At 53.1% G+C, this 22,955-nt stretch overlaps 2 protein-coding genes across 2 annotated transcripts; one reads left to right on the top strand and one right to left on the bottom strand.

Annotated features, from left to right (window-relative positions):
• LOC118697780 (C-type lectin domain family 6 member A-like) lies at positions 1-5,040 on the top strand. The gene is made up of 6 exons (XM_036400697.2): positions 1-40; positions 958-1,053; positions 2,099-2,191; positions 2,517-2,668; positions 2,898-3,025; positions 4,392-5,040. The coding sequence occupies exons 1-6, from the start codon at positions 1-3 to the stop codon at positions 4,537-4,539; spliced, it is 657 nt and encodes a 218-aa protein (XP_036256590.1). The 3' UTR covers positions 4,540-5,040.
• Positions 5,041-12,798: 7,758 nt separating this feature from the next.
• On the bottom strand, positions 12,799-17,019 carry LOC118689520 (C-type lectin domain family 6 member A-like). The gene is made up of 6 exons (XM_036387857.2): positions 16,980-17,019; positions 15,966-16,061; positions 14,828-14,920; positions 14,351-14,502; positions 13,995-14,122; positions 12,799-13,279 (listed from the first exon to the last, which is right to left on the bottom strand). Exons 1-6 carry the CDS (start codon positions 17,017-17,019, stop codon positions 13,132-13,134), a joined length of 657 nt encoding a protein of 218 aa, XP_036243750.1. The 3' UTR covers positions 12,799-13,131.
• Positions 17,020-22,955: the final 5,936 nt, after the last annotated feature.

Genomic DNA, 22,955 nt, shown 5'->3' with positions numbered 1-22,955 from the left:
ATGATGAATGGCCCAGGGAGAGTCAGTCCTGGAAGTGCAGGTAACCCCCAAAGCTTCCTTCCTTTCTGTCCTCCTGCCACAGGACTTGGGGAAAGGCAGGGCTGCGCTGGATCCTGGGCATGGTGCGGTGGCCGGATCTCCTACCAGGAGATGGGGCTTAGGGCAAGAGCAAAGCAACAGATGAGGGAAGTGGGCAGTGGCCACGCTGGCAGAATGACCTTTTCCTAGAGCCAGGGGAAATGGAAGTGCAGGCAGAGTGTGCCCTGCTATTCCCTTCAGTGCTGTGTCTGTAAACAATGGGGCTGAAGGGGGCTGTCCTTCTGTCATTGCCCTGCAAAGCTCTCTGCATCACTCTGAGCACAAGTCCCTGCCCCCATCTCTGCTGTCTCCAAGGACAACCCAGCCAGGGCTCCCCAAGAGACAGCTCCCAAGTGCCTTTTCCCCTGTGGAAACCATCCCTCTGTGTGTCTGCCTGTGCACACCCTGAGCTGGGCAGTCACTCCTTTGGGGGACTGTGCCTCTGCAGAAAGGGGCTCATGGGACAGAGGCAAAATGCAGGGAGTGAGAGAAAGAAGCTCTAAAGAGAGAGGAAGAGGAGGGAGATCCACAAAGAGCGCTCAGGGACAGACAGGGGTAATGGAAGGCAACATGGAAGATGTGTTGAGGAGAAAGGAGGTCTGACAGGACAAAGGGAGAGTGAGGTCTGGGCAGAATCCAGGCAGATCTTGTGATAAACAGGGAAATAAAAAAGCAGCCTCAGGGCAGCCCCTGTGCTCCTGTACTCTGTGGCTCTGAGCCTCTGCTAGGGACAGGCAGCAGGGCCTGCCTCCAGCACCTGTGGGGCTCCCCAGTCCTTGGAACAAGGGACCAGCAGGGTGCAGGGGAACAGAGCCCCCTGGGTTATCCTGCTCCTAACTCTGGGCTGGGACATGCTCACTCTTGCTTTGTGTTTTTCAGCCCCAGCAGAAGGGAGAAGCTGCTCGTGGCTGAACATCTGGGTTTTCCTTATTTTTGCCCTTTCAATCAAAGCTGCCATTGGAACCTTGTGCCTCTGCCTTGGTGAGTTCCAGGGTGTCTTAATTCCCTTGGGATGAAGGGCTCAGGTGACTGCCTTTGGTCAGGTGGGAAACCCATATCCTAGTGCCTCTGCCAGAAGGAAAACTGCCTGTGGCAGAAGGTAGAAAACACCCCCTGCCAGACAGTGATCATTTTTGATCCCTACAGGGATGAATAGCTGCACAGCAGGTCAGATCCCTCAGCTGAACAAAACCAGAAGTCATCTCTCTTCTCATCCTTTATAGTTGTGTAGGGATAAGGTCACCTTTATTGGCCATGGGGGTGCTCAGCCAGGCATTGCCCTTGCCCATCTGTCTGAGCCTTCCTCCATTACAGCAATTCACTCATCAGCCACAGGAGCCACCAGGATTCTTCTGCTCATCAGTGAAAATAGTTCTAAATTAAAGGATCCATGAAAATAGGCATCTGGATTGTTGAGCACACCCTGATCAGCTCCTAATCCATACTCCTGATGAGTGTCTGAGTTCCTAGGAAGTCCTTGAACTGTGGCTGTGGCCTGTCACCAAGAGTGCATTATTCCCCACAAAGTGGAGCTAGTAAGTCCTAGGGGTTTGTGCTGCACCCTGGTTTCAGCAGCTCCAGCTGTCAGTGATTCCCTTCACCTGCACTGTGTGTTGCTGATGGAGCAGGCCCAGCTGAGGGTGACTCCCCCAGATGCCTGTTGCTGTGTAGCTGAGGAAGAGACCGAGGGTGACAAGGAGAGGCTGCTTTGTAGGCTGGCAGCTGGGCTGTGGGTGTGTGCATGGCACAGGGGCTGTGGCTCGGAGGGCTCCCTCCTGCCGCGTGTGTGGCCTGTGCCCAGCGGGATGAGCCTCCAGGGGTCCCTCTGCCGTCTGACTTGGAAGACACCGGGCTCTTTCTGGCTGGGAAGGCAGCTGTGCCACTGGTGTGGGCCAGGAGAGGTGACAGCTGGGACCATGCTTGCTGGAGAAATGGTGGGAGGAGAGTCCAGGGGCCAGAGATGCTGTGTGAGGAGCTGGGAGCAAGGGCTAATCCTGCTGCCTTTGCTGTCCCTTTGCAGTGGTTCCCTTCTGCCACAGCGGTGACCAGCCCTCAGCCCTGCAGCAGCAGTTCTCAGAGTGGGAGTGCGACTCAGCGGTGCCACAAGGCACAGGTCAGTTCTCCCAATGTCCCCTCTTCCTTGGGGCGAAGGGCCTCAAGGGGGCTGTGCCAGGGCAGCTCAAGCCACATCTCCAACAGAACTGTGGACAGCCCTGAGATCCCCTTACAAGGATTACCCTGGCTTTGGGTACACAAAGCTCACTGGTCATACCCCAAAGCAATGGGAAGGAATGTCTGTACTATGCCTGGTTATTCAAGCACTTTCTGTCAGGAAAAGTCACTGAGCACGACATGAGCACTGTCCCTGGAAAACCTGGATCTCTGCAATCACCATCTCTTGTTAGTAGCCTGCACCTCTCTGTCCTCTCCCTGCACAGACCGAGGCTGGTTGTGCTGCCCAAAGGGCTGGAGAAGGTTTCAAGGAAGCTGCTATTTCCTGTCCCCTGACACGATGTCATGTGCTGAGAGTGCACAGAACTGCACTGGGATGGGCTCCCAGCTGGTGGTGATCACCAGCAAGGCAGAGCAGGTAAGTGCACAGGGCTGAGAGAGGCACCCAGCAGGCAGAGCCACAGTGCTGGGCCCTGGAGGGGACTCAGAGCCCCTCCTTGTCCTGCAGGGGAGGGGGAAGGTCCTGTCTGCATCTCTGCAGCACCAGCCCCCTCTGCCACCAGCCCCACATCATGGGGATTCCTGATGCCTCTCTGTGCTCCGTCCCGCCCCTCTCATGGACATTGCACTCTCTCTCTGATTGCCAGGAATTCCTCTCTGAGCAGATAAGGCAATCTAAAGAACCTAAACCATACAATTTATACATCGGACTGTTCGCAGAGCAGGAGGGCCAGTGGCAGTGGGTGGACAAGACTCCATACAATGCGACAGCAGCGTGAGTATCTCTGGAGGAAGAGTGTTTGGTGTGACTCCTGGTAGGGAAAGAAAGTAGGAGAGATGTGAGAGCTTCATGTGGTGCATAAAAGGGAGTTGTCACCCCACTGCCTTGTCAGAGATTGCGGTAACCGTGACTTTTAAGTTCCCGCCTGCCAGCAGACGGAGCGGGGAGGGGGGGGGGGGGCGCGGTTTCTCGGTTCGGCGCGCGGGAGCCGCTCCGTCGTCAGGGACGCGCCGGATCGGCGCTCAGCTCTGCCAGAGGCGGACAAAAAGGCACGGGACCACAGACAGGGAATGGGAGAGTGTCCCTCCGACCAGGGCCAGTCCAGGTTTTATTCCAGAACGCGGAGTAACACCCAGAGGAAGCCGCCGGACCGAAGGGCGGCGGGGGGAGGACCGAAGGGCGGCGGGGGAGGGAATACACACGTTATAGGAGAGACGGGAGCGGGAGAGCTCAGACAGGCAGCGAATCGGGGCTCATGGTGAGCGCGGGCTTATCAGAGACGGGTGGCCAAGCGAGAGAGCTCAAAGGTGGGACCCCGGTCCCCGGGCCAATAATTCCATGTATAACACCGAAGTTTCTGGATAAAAGGGGGGCATTTGGAGGTGACAGAAAGGCGTGAGTTTCCAGGGTAACTGGTGATTGACAGATAACTGGGAAAGAGGGGGAATTCCAGACAGGACCATCATACAGAAAAAGGGTGTAACAGAACAGTCCATCTTAAAACGGGGGAGCATAATAACACAACACAACCAGAGATCAAAGATACAGCAGGAGAGGGCTGTGCAGGACACCAGGTTCACATGGCCCCATCTGTGCTGGGTATTGGTTATGAATTAACTCCTGTGACATGGAAGTCAACCATGTAGGCATAGAAATAACTTCCAACTTGCTGGCAGCAAGAGTCCTTCAAAACCCTGATGACCAGCCTGGCCTGACCTCCATTCACTGCACTTATGTGAACAAAATGGTCTGTGCTGGAATGCAGGGAAAGAGATGGGGCACAGGGAGAGAGCACCAGGACTGTCCTTGCTGTGCCTTCTTCTGCAGAACAAACTTGCCCTGGAGCTCAGCACAGGGCCTCTGCTGGGAGTGAGGTGCATGGGGTGAGTGGTGGTGATCAGTTGCCCTCAGCAGGATGGAGCAGAGCCCTGTTGTGCTGGAAGGCTGTAGGAAGGAGGCAGGTTTCCATGTGCCACTGGTGCCAGTGGGATATGGAGTGGGAGGAAGGGCACTGCTTCAGTCCATGAATCAGCATTGGCAATTTCTGTCTCTTGCCTCCATGTCTTGCATCCCACTGGGGCCTTTTCCTGCAGTGCTTTACAGTGGGCACTGGGGAGTAACAAGCCTGTCTGTGTCCCAGGTTCTGGCGAAAAGGAGAACCAAGTAATATCCTTGATGAGAACTGCACTGTAATCCACGTGCCTGAAGTGACCCTCAACAACTGGAATGATGTCATACCAACTACGAAGCATCATCGAATTTGTGAAGCTGCAGCAGTAATTGTGTGATGGAAATGCCCCTGACCTGAGTAAAGCTGGGAGCTCAGCAGGGAGCTGGGAACAGCTCTGGCTGTGCTGGGAAGGGTGGGGAGCTCTGACACATCTTCACTGGGGGCAGTGGGACCATGTGTGTGGAAGTGAAATGAGCTTTGTCCAGCATCCCCAGTGCATGTGGTGGCTCAGGGAACACAGGGAGGCTCAGGCTCACTGGAGCAGCTCCTGTGTTCTTGTGTCCTCTTGTCTCTGAGTGGGTCCAGCAGCCTCTGGCTGAAAAGAGATGGACTTCTCCAGGAGGAAGGCACAGGAATGGAAGGCAGATATCCCCAGATTCAATGTCCTCTGTCTCCTTGAGCTCAGCTGTTTGCTTTTTGTTGAGTCACACACAAAATGTCCTCTAGCTGTACTGGTTTTGCTGAACAAATTCTGAAATCTTAGACAAGAGACAATACAGTATCAGAGTAATGCAGAAAGGCCCTGTGCTCTGTGTGCATATCTCTCTTTCCTTTTCCAAGTCTAGGCTGCAGGAGTATAATCCACAAATGATGGAATGGTTTGGGGTGGAAGAGACTTTTAAGATAGTCTAGTTTCAAGTCCCCTGGGCCAGGGGCAGGGACCCCTTCCACTAGACCAGGTTGCTCATATCCCCATCCAGCCTGGCCTTGAACATATTAGAGTTGGGATACATCTCCTAAGGGCAACTGATTCCAGTACCTCACATTGCTAAATATTAGGAAGGAACCAATGTTCCTCCCTAATATTTAATCAGAACCTGCCCTCTGTCACTTTAAAGCCATTCCCCTTTGTCCTATAACAATGTTCTTGTATAGAAAGTGCCTCTCAGCAAGGTCATTTCCACTGCTGTAGTATTGACACTGGCAGGGATTTGACTTCATTCCACGCGTTACAGTCAATAACACAAGCAGATGTGAACAAGAGTCACAGGCAGCTGTGAGAAAGCAGTTGTCAGCAGAGACTTGTGGTGGTACCAGGAACTGGAGAAGTGCTGTGCTGCAAATATCCTCCCTTCCCTTTCTTGGTGTCCTGGTCCTCTCCAGGTTCCCAGTGCAGATAAGTGTTTCATGCAGAACTAACTCCTTCTCTGATGCCACTTGCGTTGATGCCCCTTGGTGTCCTGTGGTGGGAACATGACCAGCAATCTCTTGAGGGCCTCCTTGGGCCTGAGATGCTTCTCCCCTGCTTCCATTGCTTTCTTCCCAGTTCCAAGCCTTACCTTTCCTCACAACTCCTACTTAAGCTATTTCCTGATGCCATTTCTCTCTCTTTGCCTCAGCCTACTCTCATTCCCTGCTGGCTCTGACTAAGCCCAGTTCTCTGGCTGTGAGCACAGTACAACTCCCTTCAGCCCTTCTAAGTCACACATCTAGACCCAGAGTCCGTGTGCCTCCCCTGGAGACCCACTGCCAGACAGCTCTTCTGGTTTTGGGACTCTTATGGGGCTCAAGCTCGTCCCTGCAAAGCAGCATTTTACCCACTTGCCTCAGAGTTTATTTGCATGTTGACTGTCTTCTCCACTGTGCATTTGCATGCATCTGCCTTCCAGGCATGTGTTCTTCTCTGCTCTGAGTTCATTTCTCTAGTTCCCACATCCCTTGTCCTCCCAGCTTGTCTCCTGGCCTCCTGGCTTGTCCCTTCTCACATTTTCAGGGCAATTTCTGCTCTTTGACTTGTTGTTACTTTTTCCTCCCCATGGGGCTGTGTCTTTGCATTAGTGGAACGAAATAGTCCCTGCTTTGCCTCCTTCTGAACACAGCCTGAAAAACAGGATAGGGAGCAAAAGAAACGCAGTGGGGCTCCACCTCGGTGATCTGACTGTGTCCTCTCACTTCATGGAATGGCTCTCCATCTTCCTTGTGAGTTCTTCCTGCACAGGAGTCCTGGGCTGAGACTTTCTTCCAGAAACATGCAGGAGATGAGCCCTCGTGGAGCCAGCTCCGGCGTGGCCTACCAGGCTGTCATTTCAAGAATGGGTAGTGGTGACAGCACATCCTGCTGGCCCTGCAGGTGAGGGCCTCTCCATGTGCAGCCTAGAAACCATGCCCGGCCGTGCACAGCTTCTCCCAACAGCAGCCTGGGCTGCTGGGCTTGGGTCTGCCCAGAGGGGACCTCCTTATCCAGGTCTTGAGCACCATTCCCACACATTTCTGGCTTTGGCCGTGCAGGATCCCCTTTAGGCCTCCCCTCTGCCATAACTCTTAGCACACAAGCAGGACAAGGAGCACATTGCCTGTCTTTCCTCCTCCACACAAGAGCCAGCCCAGCACAGGAGGCTTAGGCCTGCTGTGGTGCAGCCAGTGAAGGTGCACAGTCCCTGAAGGACAGAGCTGAGCAGCAGGTTCCTCTGCTGCCTGTCCACTCCTGGGCTCAGCCTGTGGTGAGCAGCAGGCCCCTGCTGCGTCTGGACACGGCCCCCTCACACCCTTGGCTGCAGGAAGAAGGCAGGATTCCATTCATCATGGACTGATGCCCATGGGAACAGGGCAGGAGGAGAACAAGGGTGATTGATCTGGGGAATTTGGGATGAATCAGGATCCAGAAGAGTCTGTCTCCATGTCACTCTCAGCCCTGAGACCCCAGGTCCCGCAGCTCATCCTTCCCTGCAAGATGTGACAAGGCCATGGTGCAGGGTAACACCTCTCCACTTCAGGAGCCCTGGGGAGCTGATTAATGTGAAAGGTGCAGCCTGTGTTGTAATCCTCCAGAAGGCAGCAGGACAGCAGGGCTGGAACAATCTCCCGCAGCAATGAGAGTCATTGTCTCCTGTCCTGGTTTGAAAAGGAAGTGAGTTTTTTTGGGATGCTCTGGTCAAACCAATAGGTGCTCAGATTTGAATATTGGCACCTGGTGTGGCCACTGAGGCCATGGATACGCCTCTGAGAACACAGGGGGTCAAAAGCAGAGAACTCCCAGTGGGAAACTCTCTTGGGTTCCGGCAGTGAAGGAGGCCAGAGCTCCCCTGCCCGGCTGCTGCGGGCTGGGCGAGGGAGGGGAGGCCATGCGGCCGGGTGAGGTAGGCCGGGCCTTGGACAGAGAAGGGAGGCGGAGGCCTTGGCAGGATGGAAGGGTGGAGGAGCACGGAGAGGCATCGGACAGCCACCCCCCAGAGAGAGAGAGCCTGTGCCTGTGCTTGTGCCACTTTGAAATTCAGTAGCGAGAAGGTGGCCGGCAGGGGAGCTGTGGGAGGGTGCCCGGCAGTGGGAGTTCTGGACAGGCAGAGCCTGAGATTTTTAACCTTTTTCTTGGATGATGGAAACCTTACAAATGCTGATCCTCCTGGAGTTGAATGAGAAGAGAGATAGAGATGAGATAAGAGGAAATGGGTCAGGAGAGAAGTTGAGAAGAATCTTACATGGGAGGAGGTGATGGAGTGCCCTTTGGCTGAGCTTTTCTTGTATAGCCATGGACAGAACCATTTTTCCTGTGACACAGAGACTGCATTTAGGGGCAGGCAATGGCTCAGAGCCAAGCGAGTTCAGTGTTGTTATGTGAAGGAGTGCGTGAACAGAGACAATGGGTGAGGAGGGTGATGGTGCCCTTCGTCTTCAGTGAAGGAGAAGAAGATCTCTGTTCTCGAGACCCCTTGGCCACAGGGGGTGCATTTGGGGGGACCTGGTGTCCCGAAAGTGAGAGACTGTGGTTTTTTTGGAGCTGGGCAAAGCATCCTTAAAAGGGGAACTCTAGAAGCAGCTCTGGTCCATGTGCAGTGGTGAGAGCACTGGGCATGGAAGGAAGACGTCACGATGGCAACTGATCTCCGGGCAGTGCCACGTGTGATATGGAAACACAAGAGGTTTCAACTGTGTTTCCAGGGGAAGCCTATTGTAATATATAGTAGGAGATAATTTGTGCTATATAGCTATATATGTGTGTTTATAACATTGTGTAGATCCAAAGTTATGTCTTTGACCACTCTGGCTGGGAACAGAGTTTTATTTTCATGTAACTACTTCCTGGACAGCATGAAGATAATATCAGGTCTCTTACCGTGTGAATGTGACAGTCCTCGGCCATCATCGATGATTTCCCTGGCATCTGCACCGGGGAAAGCATCTAGACCTTGGCACTAGCATCTAGACCTTCCTGGACCATGATTGATGGAATGTCTCAGAAAATCACAAGACCTGCACCTGGACATGATTACATCTGCTGTGCTCAGGAACCGGTATCCCTCTACTACATGTGAATACAGCCTCTGCCTGGATGCTCAGACATTCGTCTGAGTCTCCGGATTCGTCTTTGTCTGTTCCTGCACATGTATCGATCCCGCTTCACATGTGAAGAGACACAAACAACATGCGGTCATCCCTGCCTCAGGCAGAATAAACTGGATATAAGCTAGCTGCTGGAAGCACTGGGGTGAACCACTGGGGGTGAACCACTGGGGGAATGCTGTCACTTTGTCAGTTGAATCCTAGTTCACCCAGCGCCTGCACCTGGGGCTGACGCTGTCTTGGCTATGGTGGTTTTTGGAAATTCTATTTTTTGTTATCGATCTAATAAATCTTTGTTAAATTTTTCATAAATTTGGCTACTGATTTGATCATTTATAACACTATGGCAAAAGAGGGACTCCTCACTCCTTGATGAACTGAGAATTGATTATCTAAAGTGTGGTGATGGACTGAGAGTTGGTGATCTGAGGGGTGGTAGCTGAATTGAGAATCCAAGGTTTTGTACTACTGTGATGTATTGGAAATTTGGTGGGGGGAGGAGGAGTGTTTTTTGGAAGGTTTTCATTCTGAGTTGTGTGTGTGTTTCTTTTTATATAGAGTTGTAGGTTAATAAAGTTTTTCTTCTTTATTCCTAATTTGGAGCCTGCTTTGCTCTATTCCTGGTCACATCTCACAGCAGACACCAGGGAGCATGTGTTTTCATGGGGGCACTAGCAATGTGCCAGCGTCAAACCGTGACATCTCCAAATATCTGAAGCTGAAGCATAAAACGCCTGATGGAGGAAACCTCATCCTGAGGACAATGGGAGGCCAGCAGTTACACACAGAGGGTCTTTGAGGTGGGTGTGAAGGCTGCAGCCTGCATCCCCACTTGGCTGAGAGGGAATATTGTGTGGAAGACTGATGGTCAGGCAGTTGGTAGCATCCCTCCCTCCTCTGCTCTGAACGCTCCTCACTCAGCCTCTCTTCATGTGAAGGAGGTCCATCCCAAAGATGCTCCATTTGCCTTGTCAGGGCCTAGGAACCTCCTGTCAGTTACTCCTGCCTGGCAAAGACTGGCTTTGCAAGGAGATTGGCTATTTGCTGTCAGTCACTAGTTCACATGGCCAGTGGTGTGGTCAGCTGCCTGAGGAACAGCCTGCAGAGAACAATCCAGCATTGTCCCTGTGCCTTTGGGGACTCTCCAGATAAAAGGCCACATTCCCTCTCTGTCTTGGGCACATTCACTCTGTGTCCTGCTATTGCTGCCCAGGTGAGACTGGAGGTGCTGCACAATGAGCTGGAGAGGCTCTCTAAGTTGCTCCCACATATTGGCTGAACAGATGTCTTGGAAAGCAAGGACACAGGCTCCCACAGGGTGGGGATCAATGCAGAAGCACATCATCAGACTGGGAGTCTTGCAAGAGAGTCTTGCAAACAAATGCTCAAACTTGCCTCTGTTTCCCCTCCTGAAGCCTCTGGTTGTCATCGAGCCCATCAGTCTTCCACACAATATTCCCTCTCAGCCAAGTGGGGATGCAGGCTGCAGCATTCACACCCACCTCAAAGACCCTCAGTGTGTAACTGCTGGCCTCCCATTGTCCTCAGTATGAAGTTTCCTCCATCAGGCATTTTATGCTTTGGCTTCAGATATTTGGAGACAATGGCTCTCATTGCTGCGGGAGATTGTTCCAGCCCTGCTGTCCTGCTGCCTTCTGGAGGATTACAACACAGGCTGCACCCTTCACATTAATCAGCTCCCCAGGGCTCCTGAAGTGGAGAGGTGTTACCCTGCACCATGGCCTTGTCACATCTTGCAGGGAAGGATGAGCTCCAGGACCTGGGGTCTCAGGGCTGAGAGTGACATGGAGACAGACTCTTCCAGATCCTGATTCATCCCAAATTCCCCAGATCAATCACCCTTGTTCTCCTCCTGCCCTCTTCCCATGGGCATCAGTCCATGATGAATGGAATCCTGCCTTCTTCCTGCAGCCAAGGGTGTGAGGGGGCCGTGTCCAGACGCAGCAGGGGCTGCTGCTCACCACAGGCTGAGCCCAGGAGTGGACAGGCAGCAGAGGAACCTGCTGGTCAGCTCTGTCCTTCAGGGACTGTGCACCTTCACTGGCTGCACCACAGCAGGCCTAAGCCTCCTGTGCTGGGCTGGCTCTTGTGTGGAGGAGGGAAGACAGGCAATGTGCTCCTTGTCCTGCTTGTGTGCTAAGAGTTATGGCAGAGGGGAGGCCTAAAGGGGATCCTGCACGGCCAAAGCCAGAAATGTGTGGGAATGGTGCTCAAGACCTGGATAAGGAGGTCCCCTCTGGGCAGACCCAAGCCCAGCAGCCCAGGCTGCTGTTGGGAGAAGCTGTGCACGGCCGGGCATGGTTTCTAGGCTGCACATGGAGAGGCCCTCACCTGCAGGGCCAGCAGGATGTGCTGTCACCACTACCCATTCTTGAAATGACAGCCTGGTAGGCCACGCCGGAGCTGGCTCCACGAGGGCTCATCTCCTGCATGTTTCTGGAAGAAAGTCTCAGCCCAGGACTCCTGTGCAGGAAGAACTCACAAGGAAGATGGAGAGCCATTCCATGAAGTGAGAGGACACAGTCAGATCACCGAGGTGGAGCCCCACTGCGTTTCTTTTGCTCCCTATCCTGTTTTTCAGGCTGTGTTCAGAAGGAGGCAAAGCAGGGACTATTTCGTTCCACTAATGCAAAGACACAGCCCCATGGGGAGGAAAAAGTAACAACAAGTCAAAGAGCAGAAATTGCCCTGAAAATGTGAGAAGGGACAAGCCAGGAGGCCAGGAGACAAGCTGGGAGGACAAGGGATGTGGGAACTAGAGAAATGAACTCAGAGCAGAGAAGAACACATCCCTGGAAGGCAGATGCATGCAAATGCACAGTGGAGAAGACAGTCAACATGCAAATAAACTCTGAGGCAAGTGGGTAAAATGCTGCTTTGCAGGGACGAGCTTGAGCCCCATAAGAGTCCCAAAACCAGAAGAGCTGTCTGGCAGTGGGTCTCCAGGGGAGGCACACGGACTCTGGGTCTAGATGTGTGACTTAGAAGGGCTGAAGGGAGTTGTACTGTGCTCACAGCCAGAGAACTGGGCTTAGTCAGAGCCAGCAGGGAATGAGAGTAGGCTGAGGCAAAGAGAGAGAAATGGCATCAGGAAATAGCTTAAGTAGGAGTTGTGAGGAAAGGTAAGGCTTGGAACTGGGAAGAAAGCAATGGAAGCAGGGGAGAAGCATCTCAGGCCCAAGGAGGCCCTCAAGAGATTGCTGGTCATGTTCCCACCACAGGACACCAAGGGGCATCAACGCAAGTGGCATCAGAGAAGGAGTTAGTTCTGCATGAAACACTTATCTGCACTGGGAACCTGGAGAGGACCAGGACACCAGGAAAGGGAAGGGAGGATATTTGCAGCACAGCACTTCTCCAGTTCCTGGTACCACCACAAGTCTCTGCTGACAACTGCTTTCTCACAGCTGCCTGTGACACTTGTTCACATCTGCTTGTGTTATTGACTGTAACGCGTGGAATGAAGTCAAATCCCTGCCAGTGTCAATACTACAGCAGTGGAAATGACCTTGCTGAGAGGCACTTTCTATACAAGAACATTGTTATAGGACAAAGGGGAATGGCTTTAAAGTGACAGAGGGCAGGTTCTGATTAAATATTAGGGAGGAACAGTGGTTGCTTCCTAATATTTAGGAAAGTGAGGTGTTGAGGCACTGGAATCAGTTGCCCTTAGGAGATGTATCCCAACTCTAATATGTTCAAGGCCAGGCTGGATGGGGATATGAGCAACCTGGTCTAGTGGAAGGCGTCCCTGCCCCTGGCCCAGGGGACTTGAAACTAGACTATCCTTAAAGGTCTCTTCCACCCCAAACCATTCCATCATTTGTGGATTATACCCCTGCAGCCTAGACTTGGAAAAGGAAAGAGAGATATGCACACAGAGCACAGGGCCTTTCTGCATTACTCTGATACTGTATTGTCTCTTGTCTAAGATTTCAAATTTGTTCAGCAAACCAGTACAGCTAGAGGACATTTTGTGTGTGACTCAACAAAAAGCAAAGAGCTGAGCTCAAGGAGACAGAGGACATTGAATCTGGGGATATCTGCCTTCCATTCCTGTGCCTTCCTCCTGGAGAAGTCCATCTCTTTTCAGCCAGAGGCTGCTGGACCCACTCAGAGACAAGAGGACACAAGAACACAGGAGCTGCTCCAGTGAGCCTGAGCCTCCCTGTTTTCCCTGAGCCACCACATGCACTGGGGATGCTGGACAAAGCTCATTTCACTTCCACACACATGGTCCCACTGCCCCCAGTGAAGATGTGTCAGAGCTCCCCACCCTTCCCAGCACAGCCAGAGCTGTTCCCAGCTCCCTGCTGAGCTCCCAGCTTTACTCAGGTCAGGGGCATTTCCATCACACAATTACTGCTGCAGCTTCACAAATTCGATGATGCTTCGTAGTTGGTATGACATCATTCCAGTTGTTGAGGGTCACTTCAGGCACGTGGATTACAGTGCAGTTCTCATAAAAGATATTCCTTGGTTCTCCTTTTCGCCAGAACCTGGGTCACAGACAGGCTTGTTACTCCCCAGTGCCCACTGTAAAGCACTGCAGGAAAAGGCCCCAGTGGGATGAAAGACATGGAGGCAAGAGACAGAAATTGCCAATGCTGATTCATGGACTGAAGCAGTGCCCTTCCTCCCACTCCATATCCCACTGGCACCAGTGGCACATGGAAACCTGCCTCCTTCCTACAGCCTTCCAGCACAACAGGGCTCTGCTCCATCCTGCTGAGGGCAACTGATCACCACCACTCACCCCATGCACCTCACTCCCAGCAGAGGCCCGTGCTGGGCTCCAGGGCAAGTTTGTTCTGCAGAAGAAGACACAGCAAGGACAGTCCTGGTGCTCTCTCCCTGTGCCCCATCTCTTTCCCTGCATTCCAGCACAGACCATTTTGTTCACATAATTGCTGTGTAGGCCAGGCAAGGCCTGTCAACTCTTAAGGGTTCTTGCTGATGTCAAAATGCAACTTTTTCGAGCATGACAGCAATGATTTCCAGATCACAGGGAGTTAATTCATAACCAATACCCAGCACAGATGGGGCCATGTGAACCTGGTGTCCTGCACAGCCCTCTCCTGCTGTATCTTTGATCTCTGACAAGGCAGTGGGGTGACAACTCCCTTTTATGCACCACATGAAGCTCTCACATCTCTCCTACTTTCTTTCCCTACCAGGAGTCACACCAAACACTCTTCCTCCAGAGATACTCACGCTGCTGTCGCATTGTATGGAGTCTTGTCCACCCACTGCCACTGGCCCTCCTGCTCTGCAAACAGTCCGATGTAGAAATTGTATGCTTTAGATTCTTTAGATTGCCTTATCTGCTCAGAGAAGAATTCCTGGCAATCAGAGAGAGAGTGCAATGTCCATGAGAGGGGCAGGACGGAGCACAGAGAGGCATCAGGAATCCCCATGATGTGGGGCTGGTGGCAGAGGGGCTGGTGCTGCAGAGATGCAGACAGGACCTTCCCCCTCCCCTGCAGGACAAGGAGGGGCTCTGAGTCCCCTCCAGGGCCCAGCACTGTGGCTCTGCCTGCTGGGTGCCTCTCTCAGCCCTGTGCACTTACCTGCTCTGCCTTGCTGGTGATCACCACCAGCTGGGAGCCCATCCCAGTGCAGTTCTGTGCACTCTCAGCACATGACATCGTGTCAGGGGACAGGAAATAGCAGCTTCCTTGAAACCTTCTCCAGCCCTTTGGGCAGCACATCCAGCCTCGGTCTGTGCAGGGAGAGGACAGAGAGGTGCAGGCTACTAACAAGAGATGGTGATTGCAGAGATCCAGGTTTTCCAGGGACAGTGCTCATGTCGTGCTCAGTGACTTTTCCTGACAGAAAGTGCTTGAATAACCAGGCATAGTACAGACATTCCTTCCCATTGCTTTGGGGTATGACCAGTGAGCTTTGTGTACCCAAAGCCAGGGTAATCCTTGTAAGGGGATCTCAGGGCTGTCCACAGTTCTGTTGGAGATGTGGCTTGAGCTGCCCTGGCACAGCCCCCTTGAGGCCCTTCGCCCCAAGGAAGAGGGGACATTGGGAGAACTGACCTGTGCCTTGTGGCACCGCTGAGTCGCACTCCCACTCTGAGAACTGCTGCTGCAGGGCTGAGGGCTGGTCACCGCTGTGGCAGAAGGGAACCACTGCAAAGGGACAGCAAAGGCAGCAGGATTAGCCCTTGCTCCCAGCTCCTCACACAGCATCTCTGGCCCCTGGACTCTCCTCCCACCATTTCCCCAGCAAGCATGGTCCCAGCTGTCACCTCTCCTGGCCCACACCAGTGGCACAGCTGCCCTCCCAGCCAGAAAGAGCCCGGTGTCTTCCAAGTCAGACGGCAGAGGGACCCCTGGAGGCTCATCCCGCTGGGCACAGGCCACACACGCGGCAGGAGGGAGCCCTCCCAGCCACAGCCCCTGTGCCATGCACACACCCACAGCCCAGCTGCCAGCCTACAAAGCAGCCTCTCCTTGTCACCCTCGGTCTCTTCCTCAGCTACACAGCAACAGGCATCTGGGGGAGTCACCCTCAGCTGGGCCTGCTCCATCAGCACCACACAGTGCAGGTGAAGGGAATCACTGACAGCTGGAGCTGCTGAAACCAGGGTGCAGCACAAACCCCTAGGACTTACTAGCTCCACTTTGTGGGGAATAAGGCACTCTTGGTGACAGGCCACAGCCACAGTTCAAGGACTTCCTAGGAACTCAGACACTCATCAGGAGTATGGATTAGGAGCTGATCAGGGTGTGCTCAACAATCCAGATGCCTATTTTCATGGACCCTTTAATTTAGAACTATTTTCACTGATGAGCAGAAGAATCCTGGTGGCTCCTGTGGCTGATGAGTGAATTGCTGTAATGGAGGAAGGCTCAGACAGATGGGCAAGGGCAATGCCTGGCTGAGCACCCCCATGGCCAATAAAGGTGACCTTATCCTTACACAACTAAAAAGGATGAGAAGAGAGATGACTTCTGGTTTTGTTCAGCTGAGGGATCTGACCTGCTGTGCAGCTATTCATCCCTGTAGGGATCAAAAATGATCACTGTCTGGCAGGGGGTGTTTTCTACCTTCTGCCACAGGCAGTTTTCCTTCTGGCAGAGGCACTAGGATGTGGGTTTCCCACCTGACCAAGTGCAGTCACCTGAGCCCTTCATCCCAAGGGAAGTAAGACACCCTGGAACTCACCAAGGCAGAGGCACAAGGTTCCAATGGCAGCTTTGATTGAAAGGGCAAAAATAAGGAAAACCCAGATGTTCAGCCAGGAGCAGCTTCTCCCTTCTGCTGGGGCTGAAAAACACAAAGCAAGAGTGAGCATGTCCCAGCCCAGAGTTAGGAGCAGGATAACCCAGGGGGCTCTGTTCCCCTGCACCCTGCTGGTCCCTTGTTCCAAGGACTGGGGAGCCCCACAGGTGCTGGAGGCAGGCCCTGCTGCCTGTCCCTAGCAGAGGCTCAGAGCCACAGAGTACAGGAGCACAGGGGCTGCCCTGAGGCTGCTTTTTTATTTCCCTGTTTATCACAAGATCTGCCTGGATTCTGCCCAGACCTCACTCTCCCATTGTCCTGTCAGACCTCCTTTCTCCTCAACACATCTTCCATGTTGCCTTCCATTACCCCTGTCTGTCCCTGAGCGCTCTTTGTGGATCTCCCTCCTCTTCCTCTCTCTTTAGAGCTTCTTTCTCTCACTCCCTGCATTTTGCCTCTGTCCCATGAGCCCCTTTCTGCAGAGGCACAGTCCCCCAAAGGAGTGACTGCCCAGCTCAGGGTGTGCACAGGCAGACACACAGAGGGATGGTTTCCACAGGGGAAAAGGCACTTGGGAGCTCTCTCTTGGGGAGCCCTGGCTGGGTTGTCCTTGGAGACAGCAGAGATGGGGGCAGGGACTTGTGCTCAGAGTGATGCAGAGAGCTTTGCAGGGCAATGACAGAAGGACAGCCCCCTTCAGCCCCATTGTTTACAGACATAGCACTGAAGGGAATAGCAGGGCACACTCTGCCTGCACTTCCATTTCCCCTGGCTCTAGGAAAAGGTCATTCTGCCAGCCTGGCCACTGCCCACTTCCCTCATCTGTTGCTTTGCTCTTGCCCTAAGCCCCATCTCCTGGTAGGAGATCCAGGCCACTACACCATGCCCAGGATCCAGCGCAGCCCTGCCTTTCCCCAAGTCCTGTGGCAGGAGGACAGAAAGGAAGGAAGCTTTGGGGGTTACCTGCACTTCCAGGACTGACTCTCCCTGGGCCATTCATCATCTCTGCAGGAGGATCACTCTTCTCCAAGGGTCCTGTCCCAGTGTGGGCACAAACAGCCTTCCTCCTGCACAGGGCACCTCCCACACGGGTGAGGGGCCTGCACAGGCTCTAATCTGGCGTCCTAAAAAAGCCATATCCTGGGTGTACCCACAGCACAGGAGATTGGGTAACTTCCATCATTACCCTGCCAGGGCATTTCACAGAAGAATCATTGCAACACAAATTCCCATGAAGGCAAGGGAAAACAGATGAAGTGGAGCATCACTGCAGCTCACACAATCTCCCTTTGCCCAGCCTCAGGCACTTGCACAGGTCATCCATGGCCTTCCCTCTCTGCTGCCTGCTCTCTCCTGCTGAGGGTCCATGTGTGTGACAATACATACATGGGCAGGTATGTTTGGCATGGCTAGCAAAGAGTTAAACCCACTGAGCACAGCCTGCAAAAGGGAAGCAAAAATGAGAGGAAAGCAGATCTGTGACTGAGTCTAGGCAGTGACCATTGGCATCCTGAGCACAACAGAGAACTTGTGACACTGTTTTGGTCTAATTGCATTGGAAGGGAGGCTGGGGCTTTGAGCAAAGGGGTTCAGGATGACCTGGCATTGTGGGGCAGGAGGATCACTTGGCAGTGCCAGAGTCCATGTGCATGACAGATCATGAAGTCTCACTTGGTTGGGACTGCAAACGCTGCAGACATACGTGGAACAGGCTGAGATGTTCCATCAGCTGGTTTCTCCTGTGGAGAGGAATGCATGGGTGCAGAGACACAGGAATAGGAGAGCTCATAGCAACAGCACAGGCATTCCAGCTGAGGCATCACAAGATCAGGGCACAGAACAGCTTCCAAGTGAGGACAAGCCCGAGCTCTCTGTAGAAGACATCCCCTGATTCTGTCATTTTGTGCACAACAGGCTGCAGGCAGGGTCAGAGCCTACATTTCTAAACATCCCTATGTAAGCCGTGTTCACAAGCTCTCACCCCACAGAAAAACACATTCACAAGACTTGTGGAACCTCCAGCCTCCCACCAGCCATGCAGGAAGGGCAGCTGCAAGAACACATCCCCTTTGTGGGAGCAGGGCTTCCCCTGGTCCCACACACTTCCTGCTGGAGATGTGGGGTTCCTGAGTATCCACAGCTCTCCCAGCAGCCTGTGAAGCACAGGTGAAAGCACAGGGTCACATTGTCACACTGCAGAACTGTGCGTCTGTGCCTGCTGCAGCCCTCAGTGCCATCAGTGAGGTCACCCACAGCACTCAGCTGCCAGGGAGCTTCTTACACACAGAGGTGGCCAAGCTGCAGAGCACCCTGGGCTCCATGGCCACTTCCCTCCCACTTCTCTCTTCTCTCTCTCTTACAGTGTTCTTCCTTTATCTAAACTTTGTTTTCAGACTGTTTCTTCTGTGCCTCAGAAGCCTTTCCCTAATGCCCTGGTTACTGTTTAGCTGCTGGTCATGTTCTCCTTTTACCGCTGTGGTTGGTCAAAAGCCCCCTCACATAGTTGCAGCTATTGAACTCTCACAGCTGTCTGCATTCACACTCCCATTTCTATCACTTGCTGCTGTCCAGGCCACTGGAAGTGGGCAGAAGCATCTCAGCCCCAAAAGGCCCTGAAGAGCACAGTGGTCATATTCTCACCACAGGACACCAAGGGACATCAAATCAAGTGGCAGAAGAGAAGGAGTTAGTTCTGCATGAGATACACATTGCAATAGGAACCTGGAGATGACTGGGACACCAGGAAAGGGAAGAGAGGATATTTGCAGCACAGCATTTCTCCAGTTCCCTGGTACCACCACAAGTCTCTGCTGATGACTGATTTTTTACTATTAAGCAGGTGGTCATGCTCTCCTGTAACAGCAGTGGTTTGGGTCAAAAGCCCCCTCACATAGTTGCAGCTATTGAACTCTCACAGCTGTCTGCATTCACACTCCCATTTCTATCACTTGCTGCTGTCCAGGCCATCTGACCAACATGAAGTGGGATGGGTAAGGCTGGACAGGGTTCCAAGTCCAAGGAACAGCAAGAGTGCTCCTGTTCAGAAATGAACTTGGTGGAGGACATCCTCTCTTTCTCAGTGGTTCATGGCAGTTTCTCCATCAACCTGAATCCCCTGAGCACTCCTGCTATCTAGTTTTCTGGAATTCCAAATGATTTGAAGGCAAAGATTATCTGCAACAATGACATAAGGGCAAGGAGCCTGGAAGGAAATGCTAACAAAAGCACAGGGCAAGTGCTAGCAGCAGGGACAATACAGGAAGAGAGAATTAATCCCAGAGAAAGTTGCTCCCACTGTGCCTGGTTGCTTTGCCCTCTCACAGCCTGAAATCCAGCCCCACAGCCCTGAGCGCCAGCAGTGTGTGAGGGCAGCTCACAGAGGCAGCTGTCAGGCTCTGCAACTTGTGCTGCAGTTTCTGAGCTGTTTTCAGCAGGAAAGATAAAATCAATCCAGGAGGACACTGGAGGATCATTACCATGGATCCTTCTGAGACAGGTTATGGAGGACCCAAAGACAAGATGGAATCTGTTGGATCTCACTCTCACCAATGAGGCTGAACTGTTGGGCATGTAGAGGCTGAGGTCCACTTTGTCTGCAGTGATTCTGACATATTGGGATTCAGGATGTTGTCAATCCTTGCAGGGAAGGATGAGCTCCAGGACTCGGGGTCTCAGGGCTCAGAGTGACATGGAGACAGACTCTTCCAGATCCTAATTCATCCCAGATTCCCCAGATCAATCACCCTTGTTCTCCTCCTGCCCTCTTCCCATGGGCATCAGTCCATGATGAATGGAATCCTGCCTTCTTCCTGCAGCCAAGGGTGTGAGGGGGCCGTGTCCAGACGCAGCAGGGGCTGCTGCTCACCACAGGCTGAGCCCAGGAGTGGACAGGCAGCAGAGGAACCTGCTGGTCAGCTCTGTCCTTCAGGGACTGTGCACCTTCACTGGCTGCACCACAGCAGGCCTAAGCCTCCTGTGCTGGGCTGGCTCTTGTGTGGAGGAGGGAAGACAGGCAATGTGCTCCTTGTCCTGCTTGTGTGCTAAGAGTTATGGCAGAGGGGAGGCCTAAAGGGGATCCTGCACAGCAAAGCCAGAAACATGTGGGAATGGTGCTCAAGACCCCAGACAAAGCAGCCCTTTCCAGCCAGTGGCAAGCCCAGCAGCCCAGGCTGCTGTTGGGAGAAGCTGTGCCACTGCAGGGTGTGGTTTCCAGGTGTAGAAGGAGAGGCCCTCACCTGCAGGGCCACATTGTACAGCTGTAAACAGACATTTTGTCTGAAGGATTTCATCTTGCTGCTGCCAGGGAGAGGAACAGCAACAGGCAGCTCTTTGAGCTGGGATCAGTGCTTACTGCCTGTGCTGATTTGTGTGGTATTTTGCATGTATATGTCCTCTTTCTTCCATATGTCCCTAGATATGTAGGACCTACTGTCCCTACTCGCAGTGTCTCACTGCTACCTCAAGCTATGCATGTGACCTGCAGTCACCTGCAGCCCCTGTACTGCTGTTCAAACAACTGCTCCCACTGGATTAGGAAGCCAAATCTCCTGGGCACTTTGTCTCCACAACGAATTTCCCTCTCTCTCTGGGACACAGAGGGAGGATTCACTTCCATAGGTAGGACAGAGGCGCACAGACAGGAGCTGAACACCCAAATTGCATTCCCTGTGTGGAGCTGGCACTGTTCCCTCAGGTGACTTGGGCACTTGCTGTTTCCTGAGCAAAGAGAAGCGAGGACACAGGAGGCAGGAAGTGGGAAGAGATGGAGCAAAGGAAGATCCATGGTGTCCAGTGGCCTACAGCAGGACATGAAGGCAATGCAATAGGCACTGATGTTCTGGATGGGATGTCATGTACAGCAGGAGCACTGTCCCGTCAGCCTCCTCTGCAGCATGGTCTGGCCTAGGAAGGCATGCCATTCAAGGCACCACTGAGGATTTGGCTTTCCAGGACTGCTGCTGCCTCAGGTGAGCCCGGGATCAGCTCTGAGTCAGGAAGAGGACTTTTTCCCCCAGGTGGATCTGAAGGGCCAGGGTGGATTGTTTCTCCCCTGGCAGCAAGTGCAAAGGGAGGGCCACAAAGATGAAGGCAATGAGGATAGAGACAGAGGTTTGGAGCACAAGCTAAAAGATTTGGGATTGTTCAGCATGGGAAAGGGGAGATTCCAAGTTGGTCTTATAGCAGCTTTCCAGGAGGATTCCAAGAAGGCTGGAGAGGCACTATTTACAAGGGCATATAGTGCATAAGGGCATGTTGTGCATATGGCAAAGGGGTTTAAACTGAAAGAGGGCAGGTATTAGGAAGAAGGTATTAGGAAGAAATTCTTTTCGGTGATGGTTGTGAGGCACTGGCACAGCATGCCCAGAGAAGCTGTGCATAGCCCAGCCCTGGAAGTGTTCAAGGCCAGGCTGCATGGGTGTCATGGTTTGAGAGGAAGTAAGTTTTCTGGGATATGCTGTGGTCACCAAAAGGTGTTGAGATTTGAATATTGGCACCTGGTGTGGCCACTGGGGCACGGATATGCCTCTGAGAACACAGGGGTTAAAAGCAGAGCATTCCCAGGAAACCTTCTCTTGGATTCCGGTGGGGAAAGAGCTCGGATCTCTCCCCTGTCCAGCTGCGGGCTGGGCGGGGGAGGGGAAGCCATGCGGCCGGGTGAGGTAGGCCGGGCCTTGGACAGAGAGGGGAGGTGAAGAGGCCCCGAGGGTGGAAGGGTGGGAGAAGCACCAGGAGGCATCGGGCAGCCTCCCCGCAGGAGAGAGAGACAGTACAGCCTGTGCTTGTGACTGTGTTACCTTGAAACTTGCTAACATGTGCCAGCAGCGCAGCCGAGAAGGAGAAGAGGCGGGGGGGAGGTGTGCAGCGAGAAGGTGTCCGGCCGCTGTGGGAGATTCGAGATTCGAGATTCGGGCGGGCAGAGCCCGAGCTTTTAACCCTTTTTTGGACAATGAAAACTTTGCAGAACATTAACCTTTCCTAGAAGAGAGATAGAGATGAAATGGAAGAAGGAAATGTGCAAGTGTGAAGCTCTGGGCAAGTGAAAGATGCTGGAAGAGTAGAGAAGAATCTTAGGTGGGAAGAGATGATGGAGTGGCCTTAGCTGGACTTTTCTTGTAATAGCCATGGACAGAGCCATGTTTCCTGTGACACAGAGACTGCATCCAGGGGGAGGCAATGGCTCAGAGCCAAGAGGCTTCAGTGTTGAGACCCCTCAGCCCCAGGGGGTGAAATCTGGGGGGAACAGGTGTCCCGAAGGTGAGACTGTGCTCTTTTTGGTAAGGGCCAAAGCATCCTTAAAAGGACAACCCTAGAAGCAGCTCTGGTCCATGTGCAGTGGTGAAAGCACTGGGCATGTGTTGTATTGCACTAAATAGTTTATTTAGTAGTTGTTTTGCACTGGGTGATGGGAAGTTTGTACTGAGTATGGTATGTCATGTAGATTGTTCCCGCTCTCTTATCACATGGCATCTCCCCCATGCACTCCCATGCTACACACCTGGTGGTCTTTCCCATGGGTACCCCTCCCCTCACCCCTCCCCAGTGGTATCCCATTGGCCGCAGTCTTCCTTCCCCGCCCCCATCCCCTCGGGTATAAAACTCCACTGCAGGGGTGGTACAGCCTCTTTTCTACCTGGGTGGTTGCTGGAACCAGAGTGTCCCATCTCAAGCCAATAAACAGGACTCATCCCCACATGGAGAAGAGCGCTTCTCGTCTCTTACTTTCTGTCCATGCAAGGCCGTGTGGGCTAGGGTTCGAGCTAGCTGGATTGGACCCATAACAGCCCAGAGAGACACGCGGGGCTATTGCAGACATGGAAGGAAGCGGTCACGATGGCAGATGTTCCCTGGGCAGTGACACGGAAACACATGAGGTTTCAACAGGTGTTTCCAGGGGAAGCCTATGGCACAAGAAGGACTCCTCTCCTCTCGATGAACTGA

Source organism: Molothrus ater, chromosome 2 (assembly GCF_012460135.2).
Source record: "Molothrus ater isolate BHLD 08-10-18 breed brown headed cowbird chromosome 2, BPBGC_Mater_1.1, whole genome shotgun sequence".
Classification (NCBI taxonomy): Eukaryota; Metazoa; Chordata; class Aves; order Passeriformes; family Icteridae; genus Molothrus; species Molothrus ater.
The sequence above is the reverse complement of the archived record's forward strand: the minus strand, read 5'-3'. Positions and strand labels throughout refer to the sequence as shown.